Genomic DNA, 24,501 nt, shown 5'->3' on the forward strand with positions numbered 1-24,501 from the left:
CTCTTTTCTTTATTAATTTAAATCGCAGCGTTATTCAGGCACCATTCACACACCACAGAATTTGTCCATTTAAAGCGTTCCATTCAGCAGTTCCCGGTCGTCGCCGAGTTGTGTGATCATCACCAGTATTCAATTCCAGAACATTCTCGTCACCCTCAAAGAAACCCTGCACCCGTTCGCTGCCACTCTCCGCAGTCTCCACAGACTCGCAGTCCTGGCCTTCCCCATGAATCACATCTTGTGGCGTAGGGTCTGTTTTGACTGGCTTCTCTGGCTTAGCACCGTGTTCCATCCAGGTTGCGGCACACATCGCTACTTCATTTCTTTTAAGCCAAACACTGTGCCGCTGTAGGGTTATGCTCCGCTGCGTTTATCCATTCATCATGTCATCATTTAGCGTTTGGATGGTTTCTACTTTGGGCTGTTATAATAATGCTGCTATAACTATTTGCATATAACACTTTGTGTGGACAAATGTTTTCATATTTCTTGAGTATATTCCTGGGAGTAGAATTGCTAGGTCATGTGATAACTGTATGTTTAACCTTGTTATATTTCTTTTTTTGTCTCTTTATACTTTCTGTCTGATTTTTGGATTTAGTGTTATTCTTATAATTTGAATAAAGCTTTCACATCATAAGTATGTTAACCCTTTATCAAGTTTGCTCTGAATAATTTCCCAATCAGTAATTTTCCATTTTTAAATTGTTCATAAATTTTAAATCTGTATATACTAGTTGAATCTGATTATCTTTGTATTACATTATTTCATAGTTTTAAAGCTGAAATATTGGGATAAACCTTCTCTAGCCTTTAAAAAGTTTTCAGCCATTTTCCATATTTTTTAAAAAGAACTTTCAATTTCCAAAATCTTCTTGGAGAGATTTATTTTTGTGTGTAACATTAGATATGACTCCAAATTAATGTTTTCCTCAAATTTCAGAGCCACTTTAAGAAGATGTTATCTTTCCATTTTCATATTTTCTGTTATGTGTTTTAAGGCATTAGTAAAATTTTAGACACAATAGTCATTTCTGGCTTTCCTGTTTTGTTCTGCTAATTTTATACTGAACCAGCATGACACTATTTACTAAGTACTTCTTTATGGTATGTTTTAACATCTGAAAGGATTCAGTTCAGTTCAGTTCAGTCATGTCCTACTCTTCGGGACCTCATTAATTGCAGCACTCCAGGCCTCCCTGTCCATCACCAACTCCGGGAATTCACTCAGACTCATGTCCATCGAGTCCGTGATGCCATCCAGCCATCTCATCCTCTGTCATCCCCTTTTCCTCCTGCCCCCAATCCCTCCCAGCATCAGAGTCTTTTCCAGTGAGTCAGCTCTTTGCACGAGGTGGCCAAAGTACTGGAGTTTCAGCTTTAGCATCATTCTTTCCAAAGAAATCCCAGGGCTGATCTTTAGGATGGACTGGTTGGATCTCCTTGCAGTCCAAGGGACTCTCAAGAGTCTTCTCCAACACCACACTTCAAAAGCATCAATTCTTGGTGCTCAGCTTTCTTCACAGTCCAACTCTCCCATCCATACATCCATACAGGAAAAACCATAGCCTTGACTAGACAGACCTTTGTTGACAAATGTCTCTGCTTTTTAATATACTGTCTAGGTTGGTCTTAACTTTCCTTCCAAGGAGTGTCTTCTACTTATTTTTTAGGATATCCTTTGTCCTTTTCTGTTGATACTTCTAAATGTATTTTAGAATAATTTGTTCTGGAAAAATTCTGCTGGGACTTGGTTGAATTTTTATTAACTTTATGCATTGGTTTGGAGAATTACTTTCAGTCTTCACTCATCTGTGACCATGGTACCTCCTTCCATTTTGCAAGACCTTTTGTTTTACAGATTTCAGTAGATTTATTATACTCCCAGGTCTTTTCTATTTGTATTGCTTTGTGTATAGGGTCATTTTTTTCTTTCTTTTTTAACATATAACAAGACTTTGATTTTTTTTCAGTTCAATTACAAAAGTATTTAATAAGTGCCTCCTTTGTCCTGCACACTGTTCTTGACCCAAGGGGCTGGAGAATGAATTAACCATAGAGTGTGTCCTTAGGAAACAGCGTTTTCTGAGGACACTGGTCCATAAACAGTGTGTGGGCTGCTTCGTGGGGAACCCTCAGAGAATTCTGCAAGCCCAGAGCAGGGCCTCAGACCAGCGTGGAAGTTCAGAGACGGCTCCTGGAAGAGATGACCCCTGAGCCGAACCTGAAGGCTGGCAAGCATGGCCATACAGGACGATTAGCCACAATGCTGGACTCCTCTGTAAAAACAGAGTGGGTTCTTCCCATTTTTCTAAGAATATGAACACAGGGCCGAGGAAAGGCTGTTGTTCTTAGTCTTTCTTCCATTCTGGATTTTCCACCTTGCCTCTCTTTCATGCGCTGTCTCCAGACTTTCCTAAAACTGTGGTCATGTAAAGGCGGTGGACAGTATCCTCATTTTGTCCCTGCTTGAAGGCAATACTTTGTTAGATCTCCAATAAGGGTTATAATGTCTGTGTGTTCGTTAAGCTTTCCATTTGCAGTTTACAATGTAAGAATGTATTATTACCCCCATTATTCAGATGAAAACACTGAACACCTGAAAGATCAAAGGATTTGTCCTAAGTCCACGTGTGGTGAGGACTGTCAGAACCAGACCTCGGACCTGGGCCTTTTGACCTAAAATCGTTGGCCCTGGCCGCTTGCTTTCACGCTTCCTCAGGCATTGGGTGTGTGCTTCTGCCAAAGCAGGCTGTACTTGCTAAGGATACCTGTTGGCAGTCCTCTCGCAGGCAAGTGTTTATCCACAGAACAAGTGGTGGCTTCGATACTGCCAGGCAACGCTCCTGCCCAGACCCATGTGTTAGAGGCTCTCTGTGAGGAAGGGATTAAGTCCGAGATGCTGAGACTTCAGGGCAAAGTCAGAGCTGACCTATTCCCTCTCTGTCTTCCCCCTTGCGTTTCTCTCAGCCTGCCTCATCCTGGCAGTTCTGACCCCTTGTCTTTTGGACTTTGTTCTGCAAGCAAACAGAGCTTAATAGAACAAAGGTGGGGAGCTGGACTGCAGAGTCGGGTGGGCCTGAGTTTCAACACCAGCGCTGGCACTTGTTAGCGAAGTGATTTGGGCAACTTGCTCGGTGGAGCAAAGTCTTAGTTTCCTCTTCAGTAAAAAAGAAGTAATAGTGTGCGTTGCAGCGGGTTTTTGTGGGGGAATTAATGAGGCAGCCTGTGTGCCTACAGAGTGCCTCATGCATAATAGGTTATTTTCTTATTACATTTTCCCCTGCATTTCTTATTGTCCCTGCAAATTTTCTCATTCATTTATTTACTGTGTATTTTATTCATTTACTACATTTACTATGTGTAGTGAATGCTTACTCTGCACCAGACGCTGAGGTACACTCTGAACTTGTTAGTAAACGGGGTGGATGTGGCCCCTGACCTCACAGAAGTTGCAGCTCCAGAGCGAGAAGCCGATAATGAAGGAAAAACACATTGATAAATGCAACCGAGGAATAGAACGGGATGTTGTGAGAGGGAGTGACAGAGACGGATCTGCTTTACGGCAGCGGTCTGGGCAGGCCCTTCTGAGAAGTGATCACCGAGCGGAGATGAGAAGGCGCCCGAGAGTCACACGAGCCAGGTTGTTATGAAAATTATCCAGGGTGTGTTATAAAAATTATCCAGGGTGTGTTTTAAAAATTATCCAGGGTGTGTTATGGAAATTATGCAGGGTGTGTTATAAAAACTATGCAGCTGCTTGTGGAGGGTGGAGAGGAGGTTAAGGAGCTAGAGAGGGTGTGGAGGCTGTTTAGGAGGCTATTAGAAAGCTAATAGGAAGTGATGGAGGCTGTAGTTGTAGAAATGCATGTGTGCGCACATTTGAGAAATAATTAGGAGGGGATAGTAATAGATCAGGTGTGAGGGAGTGCCAGGGCGTCAGGGCTCAGCCCGCGGAGTCTGATTTGGACGGTGGACTGGACAACAGCGCGGTCAGCCCCTCGGTATCTGTGGGCATTGCCTCCAGGGCCTGCTGTGGATTCCAGCATCCGCTGATGGCCAAGCCCCGTATATAAGATGGACCAGTGCAGTCGTCCCCCAGAGTCTATAGGCGTGGAACCCGTGGGGAGAGCAGGGCCAACTCTATACAAAGGGGGTGATGATAGAGGCTTCAGTTTGTGCTGAACCTGGGCGCCAGGAAAGTAATCATGCTGATACGGTGTCTGGTGGTGGAAGTGAGGTGGCTCCTCCCCCAGGAGGGCATTCTAGGGGCTAGGAGAGAGATGCTGGAAAGGGGTCCTTGTGGAGAGCCCCATTCCTGAGGTTCTGGTGGACGGACCCTTCCTAACTAGGCCAGGAGAACCAAGACTTGCCGCGTCCCAGCACAGTCGCAGGACAAGCGCGGCGCCAGGCGGTGCGCAGCAGCACAGCGCTGCCGGGGAGGGGGCGTGAGTGTGGGAGAAGCCCGCTCCGAGCACAAGCAGGCAGAGCCTGCTCAGCACTGAGGGTGGGACAGAAGCACTGCGGGAGCCCCCGGCACCCCGGCCCCAAGGGGGCCCGAGGTGGCGCCCCTGTGCTGCAGGAGCTGGGGCCTGTGGCGCGTGCGAAGCAACTGTAGAAACAAGGAGACCCAACTCCAGCCCACCTGCTGAGTAGGCTGACTCGATCCCCCCACACTCAGGGCCTGATGAAAGAAAAGGAGCGCCCGTTTTCAAGTGTGAATATTATCTGAAGTGAAGTGAAGTCACTCAGTCGTGTCCGACTCTTTGCGACCCCATGGACAGTAACCTACCAGGCTCCGTGGTCCATGGGATTTTCCAGGCAAGAATACTGGAGTGGGTTGCCATTCCCTTCTCCAGGGGATTTTCCCAACCCAGGGATCGAACCCGGGTCTTCTGCATTGCAGACGGACGCTTTACCGTCTGAGCCACCAGGGAAGCCCAGCCTCACTTTATTTCTCTGTACACGATTATCCACATTAAATGAAAATTATAAAATACATATAGACATACACACCACCAGGAATAAAACAAACCACTGTGAAGAGGAATAAATAGAACCCAAGCCAGAAACGACCCAGGTACTCTCAGACAGGAGCTTTAAAATACCCTCGAGTTATATGCTAGAGTATTGTGGGAAAGATATGTAACACGCAGGAACAGATGGACGTTTCAGGAAGGAGAGGGAAACTATGAAAAAATGTAACTGAAATGCTAGGAATAACAAAGCGTGACGTAGGAGACAAAGAGCTTCTCTGACAGCTTATCAGACGACTGGACACGGCCGAGGACGCGGCCAAGGACACGGCCGAGGAAGACTTTCATGTGAAGACAGGTTGCTAGAGATCATTCAGATGAAACACAGAAGGAAAAGGAAGGGTGGGGAGAGATGAGCGAGCACCCAGGAGCTGTGGGAACATCACGCGTGTCTGCTGCCCCAAGAGGAGAAGAGAGAAGCTGGGAGAGAAAAGACGTCTGGAGAGAAAATGCTTTAGAAGTTTTCAGGATTACTGAAGTGCAGCAAAGAATCTCAGACCCAAGCGTCTCAGAGAGCCCCAAGCAGCATAAATACAAACACACACTTAGACACATCATAGTCAAACTGTTGTAAATCAAGGACAAAAGCCTTGAAGGCAACCAGAGAAAGAGAAACTTTAAATTCAGAAGAATAAAGATAAGCGATATAAGACATTCTCAGAAGATAATATGCAAATTAGAAGACACTGGAAAGACAAGATACTTTTTTGGAACCAACAAAAAATTGGCAGGATGCCTCGCCAGCACACCTGTGAGACAAGAAATGTGGGAGAGATTCTTCAAGCAAGGAGACATACAGACCCTTGCAGCGGAATGAGGAGCTCCGTAAACCATCACACTGAGGGTGGATAGAATGCCTTTAAAAGACAACTGACTGCCTAAGCTAAAATATTAATGAGGTTTTGTGGGATTTATAGCACAGAGGTAAAACTCGCAGCCATGATAGCAACAAGGACGGGGAGGAGACAGAAGTCCCTCCAGGCCAGAACACTGGAGGGGTGGCCGTTCCCTTCTCCAGGGGATCTTCCCAACCCAGGGATCGCACCCAGGTCTCCCGCCTTGCAGGCGGATTCTCTACCAGCTGAGCCACCAGGGAAGCCCAAAGTGTTTGTACTATATGTGAGTTGGTGTAATATGATTTAGATAAAGGCTGTGAAAAGCTATATTGTAAAACCTAGGGCAGCCACTAAAAAATAAGGAAAAAAAAGACATAATTAACCAGCTGATAGTGGGAATGAAATGGAATCATCAATCCAAAAAGAAAAAAAAGAAAAGAAAAAAAGAACCTAGGAGACAATACAGAGCAATTAGCAAGATGATTCCAGTCACATCAATGGTTATATTAAATGTAAATTGTCTAAGCACTCCAATTAAAAGGCAGATTTTCAGACTGGACAAAAAAGTAAGACCTAACTATATGCTATCTGCAAGAAACTATTTAAATGTTAATACATAGGTAGACAAGAAGTAAAATGACACGCTCTGCCAACAATAATCGAAGCAAAACTGGACTGGCTGTATTGTATCATGAGGTAGGGTTAGGAGCAAGAACCATTACAGCAGACAAAAGGAGTTACGGATGAAAGGAGTCAGCTCATCCATAACACATTATAATCGTAAAAGTATGCATACCCAATAATAGAACTTCACGGTATATATGAAACAAAATGTATAGAAGAATTTATAACATTAAATTCTTACAGTAGAAAGGAGAAAAATTTTAAATCAATGATCTAAGTTTCTGGCTCAAGAAACTAGAAAAATAATAGTCAAAACCAAAATAAGCAGAAGGAAGGGAATAGTAAAGATTAAAACAGGAATTAGTGAACTGGAAAGCAGATAAACAGTAAACTAGTAAAGCCACAAATGGATTCTTAGTAAAGATCAATAAAATTTATGTAAACCATTAATAATATGAACCAGAAAAGAGAGAGCATACAAATTATCAATACCCAGATAAAAAAAGAGGCACTATAGGTCTATAGATATTAAAAGGATGTAAGGGAAAATTATGACCAACTTTAACACCAATAAACTTGATCATTTATAGAAAATAGACAAATTCTCTGAGAGACACAAAGTACCAAAACTCACTCAGGAAGGAATAGATGGCCCACTCCCCGTAGGTTAGCTGGGTCCAGGCTGCAGAACCGTGGAAAGCTCAAAGAGCGCTAGTGGACAAGAGCCAGCCTTCCCCTTGCCCTGCAAAGCTGACTAGGGGCTTTGAGGGTGGAGCAGGGAGGCTGAATTATGAATGAAAGAAATTGAATTTATCATTAAAAACCTTCCCATAAAGAAAACTACAGGTCAAGTTGTCTTCCACGGTGAATTCAATGAAGAGAGATTGAATTTAAGGGAGAAATGACGCCAGTATTATAAAAGCTTTCAAACAATAGGATAGGGGTAGAACACTCCCTGACTAGATTTATGAGAGCCCTACTTGCTTCTCAGGTGGTTCAGCGGCAAAGAATCCCCTGCAATGTAGGGCATGCAGGTTCCATCCCTGGGTGGGAGGACTCCCTGGAGGAGGAAATAGCAACCCCTCCAGTATTCTTCCCTGGGAAATCCCATGGACAGAGGATCCTGATGGGCCGCAATCCATGGGGTCATAAAGAATCAGACAAGACTGAGTTGACTAAACAACAACAAGTCTCTTATGAATAGATGCCAATGTCCTCAGCAAAATAGCAAACTGAATCTAGCAGCATTTAGAAAAAATAATATACCACAAGAAAGATTCATTTCAGAAATGCAGGGTTGACTTAACATATGGGAGTCAGTTATGTAATACAACGTCTCGATAGAATAAAGGAAAAAACTGCACGGTAATGATAATCTCAGTACAGCAGACGCAGGGAAAGCATTTGGCAAAATCCAACACGTTGCATGATTAAAAACTCAGCAAACCAAGAATAGAAGCTGTTATCTTCAGTCTGATAGCAGGCACCCATGAAACACCTAACCATATATATAATGGGGAAAGAGTGGATGCTCTCCTCCCAACATCAGGAGGAAGACAAGGATATCTACTCTTACTGCTTCTGTTGACTAGAGGTTCCAGCCAGTGCAATTAGATGGAAAAAGAAATGAAAGGCATCCAGATTGAAAAGGGAGAAGTGAAGATGTCTTTATTTGCAGATAACATGTTCTTATTTATAGAAAACCTGAAGAATTCACACACAGAGAACTATAACTAACAAATGATCTCAACAAGTTTATAGGATAGAGTCAGTATACAAAAATCATTTTTATTTGTATCCACTAACAAAGTGAAATTAAAATTATAATTCCAGTTATAATAGCATCCAAAAAGATTGAAATAATAAGAAGTTCAAACATTATACTCTGAAAACTATAAATTACTGTTGAAAGAAATGAAAAAAAAAACACCTAAATAAATGGAAAGGCAGCCTATGTCCATGGAACAGAAGACTCAATTTGTTACGATGCCAGCGCTCTCCAAATTCATCTGCAAATTCAACTGAATCCCCATCAAAATCTCAGTTGCCTTTTTTGTTTTTGCAGGAATTGATAAGCTGATTCATAAATTAATATGGAAATGGAAGGGACCGAAAGAGCCAGAACACTCTTGAAAAAGAACAAAGTTGAGGGACTCACACTTCCCTGTCTCTAAACTTTCTACAAAGCTACAGTAGCTGAGACAGTGCATACAATTAGTATTCCTGAAAAATAACGTGGAAAAAAAACAATAAAAAAATACAATTATATGATCAAAGAGAAATTCTTGAACTCAAAGAAGTAAGACTTTATCGAGCACTTGGTATATTCTGTGCCAAGTGTTCTATCCGTTTATTACTCCGTTTAGTCCATAGGACTACACTGAGTGAAAAATTCTGTTCCATCTCCATTTTTCCAACGAGAAAAGTGGAGCTTAGAGAGCCTGTGACTTGTCCATAGTGGCGGAGCAGGGCTTCGAGCTCAGAATGGCAGCCCGACTCCCGTGCCTTACTGGACCCTGCACATCTGAATTTGTAGACAGAGAGTTCATGCTCTGTTCCAAGAGCAATGGACACAGAACGCTGGCTGGCACGGCAGCTTCTGGGAGAGTTTCTAGGCTTCAGGGAGAAAAGGACTCTCTTTGCAGATCGGCTACAGGGAGGACAGCAAGGCTGCCTTCCAAGCTGTCCACAGCGACCTTCAGAGTTGGCGGTGGGGGTGTCGTCTGCCATATTCTGAGGGAGAGAAAGTGTGAAATCCAAGAACGTTGTAGTCAGGTTTAGAGAGACAGAGACGAGAGGGAGACGTTCTTGAACGTGGACGAGTGTAGGACTCGTGGCTCCCTTTGGGGCAGTATTCCCCCAAGCAGGAACTGGTTTGAAGTGGAGGGTTAAAGAGGCGATGGATGCGTTTTGTTGACTGACTGATCGAGGCATCGCTGAGGTTCAGTACTGTATAAATTTTAGGTGTGCAGTGTAGCGATTCGCAGTTCTTAAAGGTGGTACTCTGTTATAGTTGCTGTAGTCCCATTTATAGTATTTAGAATTATAGTCTCTGCATGTTATAAAATGTGGCCATATTCCCTGTGTTGTACTATATATCCTTGAGGCTTATTTACTTTATACACACTGGTTTGTACCTCTTAATCCCTACCTGTGTCTGACCCCTAGGATGCATTTTAATATAGAACTGATGAAAACCAGTTATGGGGTTGGACATAGTTGTTAGGAATTTTGACAATATAAAATAGTACTGTAACAAAAGAGGAGGCCGAGGAGAAGGCGCTGGAGAGGGTAGTGTGGCTATGCCAGCTTCCTTATTGCTGCCGTGGGTCAACAGATCCCGTGCGGAGCTGAAATATGTGGATAATAAAAGAATGAGCCGTGCACCTGAGGCGAAGAGCCGACTCGTTGGAAAAGACCCCGAGGCTGGGAAAGGTTGATGGCCAAAGAGGGGGCAGCAGAAGATGAGACGATTGGATGGTGTCACTGACTCCGTGGATGTGAATCTGAGCAGACTCCTGGAGACAGTGGCAGAGAGAGGAGCCTGGCAGCTGCAGGCCACGGGGTCCCAAAGAGTTGGACATGACTTACCAACTGAACAGCAACAACAGCGAAATGGGGCTTCCCTGGTGGGCCAGCGGCTGAGACTCCGTGCTCTCGACGCAGGGGGCCTGGGCGCCAGCCCTGGGGGCCTAGATCCCACACGCCACAGCTAAGTGTTCCACATGCCGCGACGAAGATCAGAGACTCTGGGCGCCGCATCGAGGACCCAGCACAACCAAAGGAATGAACATTAAAAAAAAGAGAAGGGACCCTCTGTCTCTCTGTCTCTCTGTCTCCCTGTCTCCCTGTCTCTCTGCTCTGTCTCTCTTCCCTGCCTCTTGCTCTATCTCTCCGTCTCTGTCTCTCTGTCTCTGTCTGTCTGTCTACACATGTAACACACACATGCACGTACACATTACACACGTGTACATATGATAAATATCAGGTGTATTTTTAATTTTAGAGAAACTGTGAACTTTGTGTTAGAAAACACATTTTTCTGAAATTGAGTGCTTGCTTTGGTTGCCCTTTTGTTTCACCTGTTAAATTTCATTAAAATTAAATGTAATGGTTTAAATTTAAAACCAGCACATACCACAGTCTCAGTGTTTGTGAAATGATTTTTATCTTTCTCTCCTCTTGGTACTTGTGTAGGCAGACGTATGGGTTATTGTTCAGCCAGCGTCCACTGGTTATTGCTATGTGATAGAACTTGGTCCTGCTTTTCCTTTTTTTTGTATGGTACTTCTTCTTTTTTTTTTTTTTTGCTTTAAAATAATCATGGAGCTTTTAAAAATTGAAAACTATTCTCAAAAACAAATGAAAGGTAATTTTTTTAAAAGTTTCAACGTTGGACTTCCACGTGGAAATGTCAAGGAAGTACTTAGACATGAGTCTGGGAAAGGTCTGGACTAGAGACGATCAGGTGGGCAGGTGGCAGCGTGGAGGTGGTTTCTGAGGAGCAGATGAGGCCATCTGGGAGACTAGGGGAGGGGACGGGGGCTCAGAGGGGCGCCCTGCGTCTCCGACTCGCTTAGAGGGCGGCTGGGGGAGGAGCCGAAGCCGGGCGAACATGACGGTGCCCAGAGGAAGGAGGAACGCCCACCTCTTAGCACTTGCAGAGCCAAGCGCTAAGTCAGGAAGGAGCCAGGCACTTCTGATAAGATGCTGGGATGTAGTTCAAATGCGAGGGCTGCCCACTTGGATGTCATTCGACAACATACTGTTCATTGTATGTATCTTATAGGTCTCCCCCACCCACCCCCGCAACCCCAGGGCTCACAAGGTACAGACCCAGCAGTTGCCTTAATTCCCCTGCGAGGATCATTTCAAGACCTCGAGGATATCGAGGATATCGGGGGTTTGGCTAACAGCTGGGATTTTGGAGAGCTGCTGACGTGCAGTCGATGTTGGCAGCATGTTTGGAGAGCATCTGTGTGGTTTCTAAATGGGCCACAAGTAGCTTCAGGTTGATAAATGCTTTATTTGACTCGTGAGTTTAAAGAGAGTAACCCTTGTAACGGTCGATGTGTGTTTACACTTCATTATGTCCCACTCCACTCGCAAATCTTTCCCTTGAGTAGGTGGCAGTCTTTCTGGCAGGGCTAAACATGCCAACCTTTAAAACCTCGCTATCGTTGACAGGCAAGCAGGTGGGAGAGAGGGGGCCGAGGCCGTTTTCCTTAAGCTCTCTGTCCTTGAGAGCAGGCGAGCGCCGCCGCAGCCCTGGGGCCTGGCGGAGTCGCTGCCTGGCTAGTCCGCGCGCCAGTCACAGGCCCCTCCGGCTCTTTCTGCAGCTCACCAGCCTGCAGGGCCGAAGCCGCGGGCTGCGTCCGTGACCTCAGCCCTTGGTGGGGACGGCCGTTTCCGCCCGTTGCTGGACCTGCTTCTTTGCCGCCGAGCCTCTCTGTCAGCATCTCGGCCTGGCAGAGCCGAACCTCCGAGGCTCCGGCTGGCACCGTGTGCCCGTCACCGCCCATCCGCGCGCTGGAGGAACGCGCGCCGGGGCCGGCAGTCGCCCCTGCTGCACAGAAGCCCTCTGCGCTTTTCTCCTCCCCACCCAGCGCCGAGCACTGATCATTCAAGTCCAGCTGCGCGTTTGCAGATAGGGTGTGAAGGAAGTAGGCTTGCGTGTGGATCTGATTCGTTTTCCGGTTTTCTCCCCTTCCAGGTAATACTTTCTAATATTCAGAACAGAAGTCCTAAGCCTGGCCCTGCTCCCCACGATCAAGAACTAGGTTTTTTCCTAGAAACGGGACTGCAGAGAGCCCATGTCCTCTATTTCAAAAATGGGTAAGCCGTCTTCTCTTTTTAAATCAAGTTCCTACAGAAGGAGAGCAGAAAGCCTCATCATGCTGTGTTCAGTTTCGCTATTATCCTAAAGCAGTTTGAAATACACACCACAGCTGGAATTTCTTGAAGAAAGAGTGAGTGCAGGCTCTTTCGTCTCTCCTCCACCTGGCTCGTGACCTTCCCGGGAGATTCGAAGGAGGGAGAGGGCCGTGTGAACACGAGTCTCAGTCCGGAGCCCTGGGGCCAGGGGAGGGGGGCCCAGCCGCATGCCCTGCTGCCCCCGTGGGGACGGTGCCGCCCTCCTGCCCCGTGGGACGGTCCTGCCAGGCCTCCCTGCTTTGCTGCGGGACACGTTAGTGAGTGGGCAGCCCTGGCCCACAGGATCGCCTCCCTTTGAATGGCCGGTCCCTTTAGAGAACTGGACTGCCAGGTCTCAGACGGTGTTTACGAAAGCGCATGTGGCTGGAATGGGTGCGGTTCCTCCCTGAGCTGCCTCTGAAAGGGGCTTTCAGAGGCTTAAGCGGGGTGCATTTGACGTTTGCTGTCCTTCCCGTGTTGCCCTTACAAGAAACGCGATGATGCTGTTCAGACCTCCTCAGCTGCCCCTTGTTTTGACCTTGTGCTTCAGGATAGGTGTCCGTGGGGACCGACAGTAGGTGTCTGACCCCCCGTAGCTCCGCCGAGGCCGCGCGCGGGGGGCGCCTCTCTCTAGGAACAATCCCGCAGAGCTCTGAGCGGGATAATGGAACTGTGGAGCTGCCCGCTCTTCTTGGGGCATAGCTTACGGGAGCCGGATTTCATCTCTGCTTGGGGGCCCAGAGCCTTGTGCTTCCATTTCCCTTTCCTTGGAGAGTGAGTGCTTATTTCCAGATCCTGTTAAACTGTTTGTGGAGAAGGCCCGCTTTGCTCCAAAGGTTTGGATTGTCAGGGCCCACAAAACGCTGCAGTAAACGCCTCAAGGTTTGGAATGGCTTGGCGGCTTTGGCTTAGAGATGCTTTCGAGCTTGATCTCATCTGTCTCTGATTGAGATCGTCTGAGTGATGGTGCTTGGCCCCCAGGCTGAGTTTTGAGTTCGTTTCCTTGCTGTCATAGAGGGAGAAGGGACGGAACATGGGAATATTTTCCTAGCGATCTTCTTTCTTCCTTTTCACAATAAATCGTGGTCATCACAGAGGATACTCCAACCTGGCTTTCCCTCCCTGTAACTGAGAGTGCGCGTGATTGATGGACAAGCCCAGAGGCTGGAATGAATTTCCTTGGGACTTTCAGAAACCCCCAACCAGCAGCTTCTGTTGGAAATGCTTTGTGTGAGACTGATGAGTGTGGGCCCGCCAGCTTATTTCCCGTTTGAAGCCTGCTCATCGAGCAGGAAGAAGCAAGGCCGTTGGGCTCAGACCTCTTGTCCTGAACCTCTGGATGCCCCCAGCACCCAACAGAAAAGTAATGATGAGAAGTTTCCCGAAGGTGACGGATCACGTGCTGAAACTGCTCCCTGGCTCAAGTCTCGTTTCATCTCAGCCCAGTGCGAGGAGAAGCCCATTGGCATAGTCAGAGTTAGGGGACTGCTCCATTTCGAAGCCCCTTTCCCTCTTCGCGTGTCCTCTTGCTTGTCTCACTGGGCTTTAAAGAGCAGCGATGCCCTGAGCCAGCGGCTGGGGAGAGCTCCTCAAGGCAGAGGCTGGGAGCAGTGACAAGAGCTGACTCGAGTGGGTGGAGGCGGAGGCCAGTTTTGAGACCACAAGGTACAGGGGAAGGAGAGAGACCAGCAGGAGGTCCTGGACGTGCCCAGTGCCATCGGCTGCGTACGTGGTGGGTCACCCAGAGCCCGAGGGCCACACCTGGGGGGCATCTGACAGTGGCGCCCCCCCCCCCCGTGTCTGCAGGGCACGTGGGGCCAGATGGACGGGCTCCGGGGCCTTCCCGTCCTGCGATGTGTTTGCTGCCCCGCTGTCTCACTCCTTTTTGTGTTTCTACATTTGAAAAATATGTATCTGGGAGGATATAATGGACAGAAATTGACTGATTTTCAGGGATAGGAAGACGCATCATAGTGAGTTTAGCAATAAGAGACACACAATTGATAAAGCGTATCTTTTACTTATAAATATGCTTAAATATATTCAGCTATTTCACTCCAAGCCGGTGATCTCGGGGCTCTCTCAGAAAGACCCCGGCCCTGGGGCCGGTCCCCGGGCCCCGCCTGCTGCCTTGCGTCTCTCCTCTGCACCGCGCGCTCGCCCGGTCGCTGACCCTCGCGGCGGCGTCTTGTCCACGTCCACCCATGCCCTGCAGTGCTGCCTGGGTTTCACACGCTTGGCTTCTGCGCTTGTGACCTCAGTCCTCTTGGCTCTGCCCTGCTGCAGGGGAGGTGCTGTGTGCTGGGCTTCGGTCTGACCCTCAGACTGTGGCTTCATCCACCGTCCAGCCTGGCTCGTGAAGAAGCGCTTGACCCAGGATGAGGCATGGCTGGGGTGGTTCCCAGCCTGCACTGTGGTGGTTTCTCATCACACTTGCATACATCATGTGAAATGCTGGGCCGAATGAATCACAAGCTGAAATTAAGACTGCTGCGAGAAATATCAATAACCTCAGGTACACAGATGACACCACCCTAAGGGCAGAAAGCAAAGAGGAACTAAAGAGCCGCTTGCTGAGGGTGAAGAAGGAGACGGAAAAAGCTGGCTTAAAACTCAACATTCAAAAACTAAGATTCTGGTCCCATCACTTCATGGGAAAAAGAAGGGGAAGAAGTGGAAACAGTGACAGATTTTATTTTCTTGGGCTCCAAAATCACTGTGGACAGTGACTGCAGCCATGAAATTAAAAGACATTTGCTCATTAGAAGGAAAGCTATGACAAACCTAGACAGCATATTAAAAAGCAGAGACATCACTTTGCCAACAAAGGTCCTTCTAGTCAGGCTATGGTTTTTCCAGTAGTCATGTATGGATGTAAGAGTTGGACTGTAAAGAAAGCTGAGTGTCAAAGAATTGATGCTTTTGAACTGTGGTGTTGGAGACAACTCTTGAGAGTCCCTTGGACTTCATGGAGATCAAACCAGTCCATCCTAAAGGAAATCAGTCCTGAATATTCATTGGAAGGACTGATGCTGAAGCTGAAACTCCAATACTTTGGCCACCTGGTGTGAAGAACTGACTCATTAGAAGAGACCCTGATGCTGGGAAAGATGGAAGGCAGGAGGAGAAGGGGACGACGGAGGATGAGATGGTTGGGTGGCATCACTGACTCAATGGGCATGAGTTTGAGCAGACTCCGGAGGAAGGTCAGGGCAGCCTGGTGAGCTGCAAAGAGGGGTTGCAAAGAGTCGGAGTCGACTGAGCAACGGAAGGCCATCATCACACGCCTCGCCTGCCAGACCCTCTCCGGCTGCTTCTCCCGCCCCTCCTCTCCCCCTCCTTCCCTTCCCTTTCCTTCCTCAGCCCTCCCCTCCTCACTCCCCTTTCTCTCTGGCCCCCTTGGAGGGAGGCAGCACCTGCTCTCATGCGGCCCATGTATCCTGGGCATGGTCTGACTTGGCACACACCCGTCTGGATCTCACCTCCGTTTTTCTTGTCCCTCTGGGTGGCAGCAGCAGGCCTGTTAAGGCTAAAAAACATCCTGCTGAGGGTTTGCTGCTGAGGGCAGGAAGAGAAGGGGACGACAGAGGATGAGATGGCTGGATGGCATCACCGACTCAAAGGACATGAGTGTGAGCAAGCTCCGGGAGTTGGTGATGGACAGGGAGTCCTGGCATGCTGCAGTCCATGTAGTCGCAAAGAGTCAGACAGGACTGAGCGACTGAACTGAACTGACGCTTTGCAGAGGTGAAGTCAGAGCACGCTGGTCCCGGAGGGCCAGGGCCGCTGCTCTGAAATCCTCAGCTTGCCCTGCCCGCGGCAGGCCTTCGGATGGGGGCCGAGTGGGTGCTGGAGCCAGAGGACCTGGTGAGGAGCCGGCCCTCCTCCCAGCTGGGTGTCCGTTTCTTTCTTTGTGTGTGTGTGTGTGTGCACACGTGTGTGTGCTAAGTCTCTTCAGTCGTGTCTGGCTCTGTGTGACCCCGTGGACTGTAGCCCGCCAGGCTCCTCTGTCCACGGGATTCTCTAGGCAAGAACACTGGGGTGGGTTATCATGCCCTCCTCCAGGGGATCTTCCCGACCCAGGGGTCGAACCCGCGGCTCTTATGTCTCCTGCATCGGCAGGCAGGCTCTTTGCCACTAGTGCCCCGGGAAGCCCTTCTTTATTGGCCAAAACCCCTGAGAGGTGCGGTGAGGTGCAACCGAGAGAACGCGCGTGGAGCACGTGGTACAGCGTCAGGCGGGCGGGCAGCGGTGAATTGTAATTTCTGCTGACGATGATGCCCGGCTGGCTCTCCAGCTGGAAGCGGGACCACAGGCCGGTCAGACTCCAGTTCCCGAGGCAGGCATCGTCCACTTGATTTCAGAGCCTCACGCAGCAGCGTCCTCAAGGAAGGGCGTTTATATGTGACCGCTGGTGTGCGTGGTCTCTGCCCGAGAGGCATTGCGGTTAGCCTGGATAACCCGTAATTACCGAGGGCCGCAGCTGTGTCTCAGAGAAGGGAAGAGGGGCTGAGCATTCCTGGCAGCACAGCCAGGGCAGAGGAGCGGCCTGGGGCTCCCGCAGCTTTCTAGGAGACAAGTGTCACCCTAGCCCCGCAGCGTGAGTCCTCGCGCCAGAATTGCCAGAGCAGCTTGAGTCGGGATGCTGTTTATTTGCTCCACGTTGATTTAGGAATATTCAACCATATCTTGGCCTTCCCAGGAGACTCAGTGGTAAGCAACTTGTCTGCCAATGCAGGAGACGCAGGTTCGATCCCTGGGTCGGGAAGATCCCCTGGAGGAGGGCACGGCAACCCACTGCAGTGTCCTTGCCTGGAGAATCCCAGGGACAGAGGAGGGTCACAGGTCATGGGGTCGCAGAGTCGGACACGACGGAGCGACTGAGCAGCAACAAACTCTGCCTCATGAACAGGGGGGCCGAGGGGACTTCTAGCAGCTTTGCCCCTTGTCTGCATGTCAGGCGTGCTGGGCAAGCCAAGTGGACTGTATGTGGCGTGTGTTTTCCCCGGTTCTGAATTGGTTTTAATTCAGGGAAAGTGAAAGTGAAAGTGGCTCAGTCATGTCTGACTCTTTGCGACCCCACGGACTGCAGCCCACCAGGCCCCTCTGTCCATGGAATTTTCCAGGCAAGAACACTAGAGTGGGTTGCCGTGCCCTTCTCTAGGGGACCTTCCCCACCCAGGGATTGAACCCGGGTCTCCCGCACTGTAGGTGGACAGACGCTTTCCCTTCACTGTCTGAGCCGCCAGGTCAGCACAGGGATGGTGAGGGCGGGGATGAATTAACGCGGGAAGACACACGAGCGCCCGAGCTGGGAGACGCGCCCAAGCTGGGAGACGCGCCCGCTGGGTTGAGCGTCCGAGCTGGGAGATGGCGCCCACTGGGTTGTACTCTCTCCTGGGTCGCATCAGGAGTTCTGTGTGGGAGGCCCTGACTTGGAGAGCATCGGAGGGCAGGCAGCATGGTCAGACTCCGGGCTTCCCTGAGGAGCTTGCAGCCAGCCCAGGCAATACAGGGGGGATTGTGGGGTCACAGTCAGTCACCAGGATGTTTTTGTTGTTCAGTTGGTAGGTCGTGTCCAATGCTTTGCAACCCCATGGACTGCAGTGCGCCAGACTCCTCTCTCCTCCACTGTCTCCCGGAGTTTGCTCAGATTCATGTCCATTGAGTCAGCGATCGTATTAATCATCTCATCCTGTTGCCCCCTTCTCCTTTCGCCTTCAGTCTTTCCCAGCATGAGGTTCTTTTCCAGTGAGTCAGCTCTTCCCATCAGGTGGCCAGAGTATTGGAGCATCAGCCCCAGCATCAGTCCTTCCAGTGAACATTCAGGACTGGTCTCCTCTAGGATGGACTGGCTCGATCTCTTGCAGCCCAGGGACTCTGTGTGTTGGTTATGACTCTGCGGCACCACTATGTGCTGGTTTTAGCTAGACCACTAGTTACCACTACACGTCGACTTGTAGAAGTTTCTGAACTTCCCCAGTTGTCTTGTTGACCTTTGCAACCGTTCAGCCCTGCTCTGTGTAGTTTGGAATCAGCAGGCAGGAAGAAGGGCCGTGAGGCTGGCCGTGTCCCGTGGGTGCTGAGCTTCCTGGGTTTATGGCCTCAGAGAAGCAGGAGCTTCATACAGGCTCCTGCAGCCAGGGAGGTGGCGTTTGCTGGATGCGCTGGTCTCTCCAGGCTCCAGAGCAGAGCGACTTGGCCCTGTCCTTTGCCTTCTTGCCTTCAGAACATCTTCCTTCTGGCGATGATAGAAGTGGTGGCTTTTTCAACTGCACACTCATTTTTACATTAAGAGTCGAAGAGAAAATTCAGACACTTTTCCAGTAAGCATTTATTTAATATATATCAACTTTTTGTACGTGACATTTCTCAAGAGATTCAGAGACTAAAAGGAAATGAGCCTGCACTCTGGGAGACAATAGGAGAAAAGAAACGGGAGGATGTCACACGTCACTTTAAAGGTGATGGCAGGGAGAAAACGGCAGGGGGCTTCCCTGGGCTCGCAGTTAAGAAGCCTCCTTGCAAGGCAGGGGACACAGGTTCCATCCCTGGTGGGGGAAGCAGGAGCCCACGTGCGGCAGAGCAGCTAAGCCCGTGTGCCACCGCTCAGGGTCCATGCACCGCAGGAGAAGGTCCCATGAGCAGCCAAGACCCGACACATCTAAATAAGTTCAATGCTTCTTTAAAAAAGGAGCGAACCCTGGAAGAACACCTAATCACTTTAACTGAGCTGGAGTTCGCAGGCCCATTCATTCGTTTAATGAGGATTGCGCGTAGCCCTACCAGGAACTGGGCCCGCTCTTAGCACTGGGGCGTTAATGGTGAAAAAGGGTGACAAAGTCCCTGGCCTCCTAGAACTCTGTTTCTGAGAATTAAATAAAGCAAGCAGTTTCAGAAGAGTCAGTGCATGTTGTGACGGGGGAAGGCCAGCTTGCCACAGAAGCAGACAGGAAGCTGCATGTTGAGACGGCTGCAGATTTGGGAAGGGGGGTGCAGCTTTGGAGAAGCGGGCTTGAGGTGACGTAGGTGCAGGCTGGGGAGAGTCGGGGGTACTTTCCAGCTAGCTGGTAGGAGCATGGGGTTAGGACTGTGGGAAACCAGGGGGCTCAGTGGCAAAGGGCCTACGTGTCAGTGCAGGAGACGCAGGATCCTCAGGTTTGATCCCTGAGTCGGGAAGATCCTCTGGAGAAGGAAACGGCAACCCAGTCCAGTATTCTTGTCTGGAGCATCCCATGGACGGAAGAGCCTGGTGGGCTACAGTCCATGGGGTCGCAAAATGCCATACAGAACTGAAGCGGCTTAGCACAGATACACACCGCATTGCATGGATTCTGCAGGGTATGAGGAAGCCACTCAGGTTGGGGCGGAGGCGTGTGTAGAAACACACAGGTTTTTCTATAAACCTCCCAGCACAGGACCTGGCGTGCAGGACGTGCAGTCCGTCAGCTACACAGCTCTGCTGTGGGCCGGGCCGGTGCGTGGCCCTGAGCTGGTGAACAGAAGACACGTAGCCCAGGTTCTCAGGGAGGATGCGGCCTAGTGAGGGGGACGATAAGCGAGTAAAGCCGTGCTTAAAATCACAAATCATAGTGAGTGCTAGAAGATGAGAGTGCAGCAAATAACGGCGCGTGCTGCGTGAGGTGGCCGGGGAGGCCTCCTGAGGAGGCGGCGGGAGACCGAGGCTTGGGAGGCGAGCAGGCCGGCAGCAGGAGAAAGAGGGCTGAGCAGCGGGCGCCGCGCGAGGTCTTGCCCCAGGGAAGAGCTTGCCGTGCTGAGCCGTCTGAAGGGCCGCGTGGGGCGGAAGCGGAGGGGCAAGGGGGAGGCCCAGACTCCGCCGGCCTGGCTGGCCCTGAGGGAGGCGGTCTGCTGCGGTGGCGGCCGCTGGGGGAGCAGAGGCCGTCCAGGGAGGCAGCCCCGCGTCAGCGGAGCGAAAGCGAGGGGACCGTGGGGCGAGGCGCAGGTGGCCCCCGGCGGCGTGTGCGGCATTTAAAGCCCGGGACTGGCCGGGGCCAGGGAGGGCCAGCGTGAGGAGAGAGGCCAGGGAGCCCAGGGCCGGCCGGAGCCCCGGGAGCCGCGCTGGGGGCAGGGGCCCACGGAGCCACGGCGGGACCGGCAGGCGTCCCCGCGAGACCCCGAGCGGCACCGGCGCGACTGCTGCTGCCGTGTCCGCGAGGGCGCCGGGCTGAGACTGCGCGCGGCGCCGGGCCGGGCCGGGACACGCTGCACGGTCAGAGCGGACGAGGCGCCCTGAGACTCCGCGCGCGGCGCCGGGCCGGGCCGGGACACGCTGCACGGTCAGAGCGGACGAGGCGCCCTGAGACTCCGCGCGCGGCGCCGGGCCGGGCCGGGACACGCTGCACGGTCAGAGCGGACGAGGCGCCCTGAGACTCCGCGCGCGGCGCCGGGCCGGGCCGGGACACGCTGCACGGTCAGAGCGGGCGAGGCGCCCTGAGACTCCGCGCGCGGCGCCGGGCCGGGCCGGGACACGCTGCACGGTCAGAGCGGACGAGGCGCCCTGAGACTCCGCGCGCGGCGCTGGGCCGGGCCGGGGCTTCCGCTGCACGGTCAGAGCGGACGAGGCGCCGGGCCGGGCCGGGGCTTCCGCTGCACGGTCAGAGCGGACGAGGCGCCGGGCCGGGCCGGGACACGCTGCACGGTCAGAGCGGCAGCTCGCCGGCGGGGAGAGGCGCGGACGCAAGGGTGCCTTCAGAGGCGGGGCGCTTGCAGTGTTATCCCCTTCCCATTTCCTTTTCCAAGCTGGCTTCTTGCTGGAGGGTGGGTGGTGGAAAGATGGCGGAAGGCTAAAAATGAGGCTAAGGGCAGGGAATTCATTCTCCAGGTGTGGAGAAGGGTGGGGTATCCGGAAGAGCCCAGACTAGGGTGGTTCATTTGGCCGGAATCCAGTGCCAAAAGAATCATGCCCCCACGCCAGTCAGATGTGGTTCATTTTACTTGCTTTTTGGCCATAGGCTACACTGTGATCTCAGCAAGAACCATGTGTGCGTTTGACTGAGAGGAAGATGGGGTGATGGAGAGAGTGGGGGGCCGTGTAGGTGGCTGCTTCCTTTACTCACAACCACTTCGGGCGAAGTTTTTGGACCAGTGTGAGTCCCACAGCCTGGCCGCCATGCCCACCCCGGTGATGCCTCTTGTCCTGCAGGCAGTCTTGAGTCTGGAAGATTTTGGGTCAACCCAGTCACCTGTGCTAAGCACTTCACACAAGTCATTTCAGTAACAAGAAAACTTCTCATCGTAGTTGAGCTGATGCTCGCTTATGGAATCTGAAAATCCCAGAATCCAAATGGGCTGTTGCTGTTGCTGCTGTTGCTCTGTCCCCAGTCGTGACTCTTTGCGACCCCCCGGACGGCAGCACGCCAGGCCTCCCTGTCCCTCACCGTCTCCCGGAGTTTGCCCAAGTTCACGCTCATCGCATCGGTGATGCCGTCCAGCCATCTCGTCCTCTGACGCCCTCTTCTCCTTCTGCCCTCCATCTTTCCCAGCATCAGAGACTTTTCCAATGAGCCGTCTGTTCACATCATGTGACCAAAATGCTGGAGCTTCAGCTTCAGCATCAGTCCTCCCAGTGAATATTCGGGGTAGGTCTCCCTTAAGATGGCCTGGTTTGATCTCCTTGCTGTCCACGGGGCTTTCAGGAGTCTTCTCCAGCACCACAGTTCGAAGGCATCCGTTCTCTGGTGCTCTGCCTTCTTTACGGTCCAGTTCTCACAACCGAATGTGACCACTGGGAAGACCGCAGCCCTGACGATCTGGCCCTTTGTCGGCAGAGAAACGTCTCTGCTTTCAGCACACCTCTAGGTGTGTCATCGCTTTCCTGCCGAGAAGCAAGCGTCCGCTGACTTCAGGGCTGCAGTCACCGTCTGCAGTGATTCTGGAGCCCGGGAAGAGGAAGTCTGTCACTGTTTCCTTTGTTTCCCCATCTATTTGCCATAAAGTGATGGGACCGGATGCCATGATCTTAGTTTTCTGAATGCTGTGTTTTAAGCCAACTTTTTCACTCTCCTTTTCCACTTTCATCAAGAGGCTCTTTAGTTCTTCTTTGCTTTCTGCCATAAGGGTGGTGTCATCGGCATATCTGAGGTTATTGATATTTCTCCCGGCAATCTTGATTCCAGCTTGTGCTTCATCCAGCCCAGCCTTTCTCATGATATACTCTGCATATAATTTAAACAAGCAGAGTGACAATATACAATCTTGACATACTCCTTTCCTGATTTGGAACCAGTCTGTTGTTCCATGTCCAGTTCTAACTGTAGCTTCTTGATCTGCATACAGATTTCTCAGGAGGCTGGTAAGGTGGTCTGGTACTCCCATCTCTTTCAGAATTTTCCACGGTTTATTGTGATCCACACAGTCAAAGGCTTTGGCATAGTCAATAAAGCAGAAGTAGATGTTTTTCTGGAACTCTCTTGCTTTTTTGATGATCCAATGGATGTTGGCAATCTGATTTCTGGTTCTTCTACCTTTTCTAAATCCAGCTTGAACATCTGGAAGTTCACGGTTCAGGTACTGTTGAAGGCTGGCTTGGAGAATTTTGATCATTACTTTCCTAGCATGTGAGATGAGTGCAATTGTGCAGTAGTTTGAGCATTCTTTTGCATTGCCTTTCTTTGGGATTGGAATGAAAATTGGCCTTTTCCAGTCCTGTGGCCACTGCTGAGTTTCGAAGTCTGCTGGCATATTGAGTGTAGCACTTTCACAACATCATCTTTTAGGATTTGAAATATCTCCACTGGAATTACATCACCTCCACTAGCTTTGTTCATAGTGATGCTCCCTGAGGCCCACTTGACTTCACAGTCCAGGATGTCTGGCTCTGGGTGAGTGGTTACACAATTGTGATTATCTGGGTCACGAAAATCTTTTTTGTATAGTTCTTCTGTGTATTCTTGCCACCTCTTCTTAATATCTTCTGCTTCAGTTAGGTCCATACCATTTCTGTCCTTTATCGAGCCCATCTTTGCATGAAATGTTCCCTTGGTATCTCTGATTTTCTTGAAGAGATCTCTAGTCTTTCCCATTCTATTGTTTTCCTCTATTTCTTTGCATTGATCGCTGAAGAAGGCTTTCTTATCTCTTCTTGCTATTCTTTGGAACTCTGCATTCAAATGGGTATATCTTTCCTTTTCTCCTTTGCCTTTCGCTTCTCTTCTTTTCTCAGCTATTTGTAAGGCCTCCTCAGACAGCCATTTTGCCTTTTTGCATTTCTTTTTCTTGGGGATGGTCTTGATCACTGCCTCCTGCACAATGTCACAAACCTCCATCCATAGTTCATCAGCACTCTGTCTATCAGATCTAATCCCTTGAATCTATTTCTTACTTCCACTGTATACTCGTAAGGGATTTGATTTAGGTCATAGCTGAATGGTCTAGTGGTTTTCCCTACTTTCTTCAATTTAAGTTGAATTTGGCAATAAGGAGTTCATGATCTGAGCCACAGTCAGCTCCCGGTCTTGTTTTTGCTGACTGTATAGAGCTTCTCCATTTTGGCTGCAAAGAATATAATCAGTCTGATTTCAGTGTTGACCATCTGGTGATGTCCATGTGTAGAGTCTTCTCTTGTGTTGTTGAAGAGGGTGCTTGCTATGACCAGTGCATTCTCTTGGCAAAACTCTATTGGCCTTTGCCCTGCTTCATTTTATACTCCAAGGCCAGATTTGCCTGTAACTCCAGGTGTTTCTTGACTTCCTACTTTTGCATTCCAGTCCCCTGTAATGAAAAGGACATCTTTTTTGGGTGTTAGTTCTAGAAGGTCTTGTAGGTCTTCATAGAACTGTCCAACTTCACCTTCTTCAGGGTTATGGTTGGAGCATGGATTTGGATTACTGTGATATTGAATGGTTTGCCTTGGAAACGAACAGAGATCATTCTGTCGTTTTTGAGATTGCATCCAAGTACTGCATTTTGGACGAAAGAGTCTGAAATGAGTTAGAGCACATTAAAAATTCCCTTGTGACTCAGCTGGTAAAGAATCTTCCTGCAATGTGGGAGACCTAGGTTTGATCCCTGGGCTGGGAAGATCCCCTGGAGAAGGGAAAGGCCACCCACTCCAGTATAGTTCATGGGGTCGC

The 24,501-nt window shown here is 50.1% G+C and overlaps 1 protein-coding gene across 2 annotated transcripts in view; it reads left to right on the forward strand.

The window, feature by feature from the left end:
• TTC7B (tetratricopeptide repeat domain 7B) overlaps positions 1–24,501 on the forward strand; it is a 270,549-nt gene that overhangs the window by 81,212 nt on the left and 164,836 nt on the right. For both annotated transcript variants that reach the window (XM_068964694.1, XM_068964695.1), the window contains exon 5: positions 12,210–12,331. In XM_068964694.1, the coding sequence (XP_068820795.1) occupies positions 12,210–12,331 (122 nt within the window). The remainder of the gene's footprint in view (positions 1–12,209; positions 12,332–24,501) is intronic.

This window comes from Capricornis sumatraensis, chromosome 2 (assembly GCF_032405125.1).
Source record: "Capricornis sumatraensis isolate serow.1 chromosome 2, serow.2, whole genome shotgun sequence".
NCBI lineage: Eukaryota > Metazoa > Chordata > Mammalia > Artiodactyla > Bovidae > Capricornis > Capricornis sumatraensis.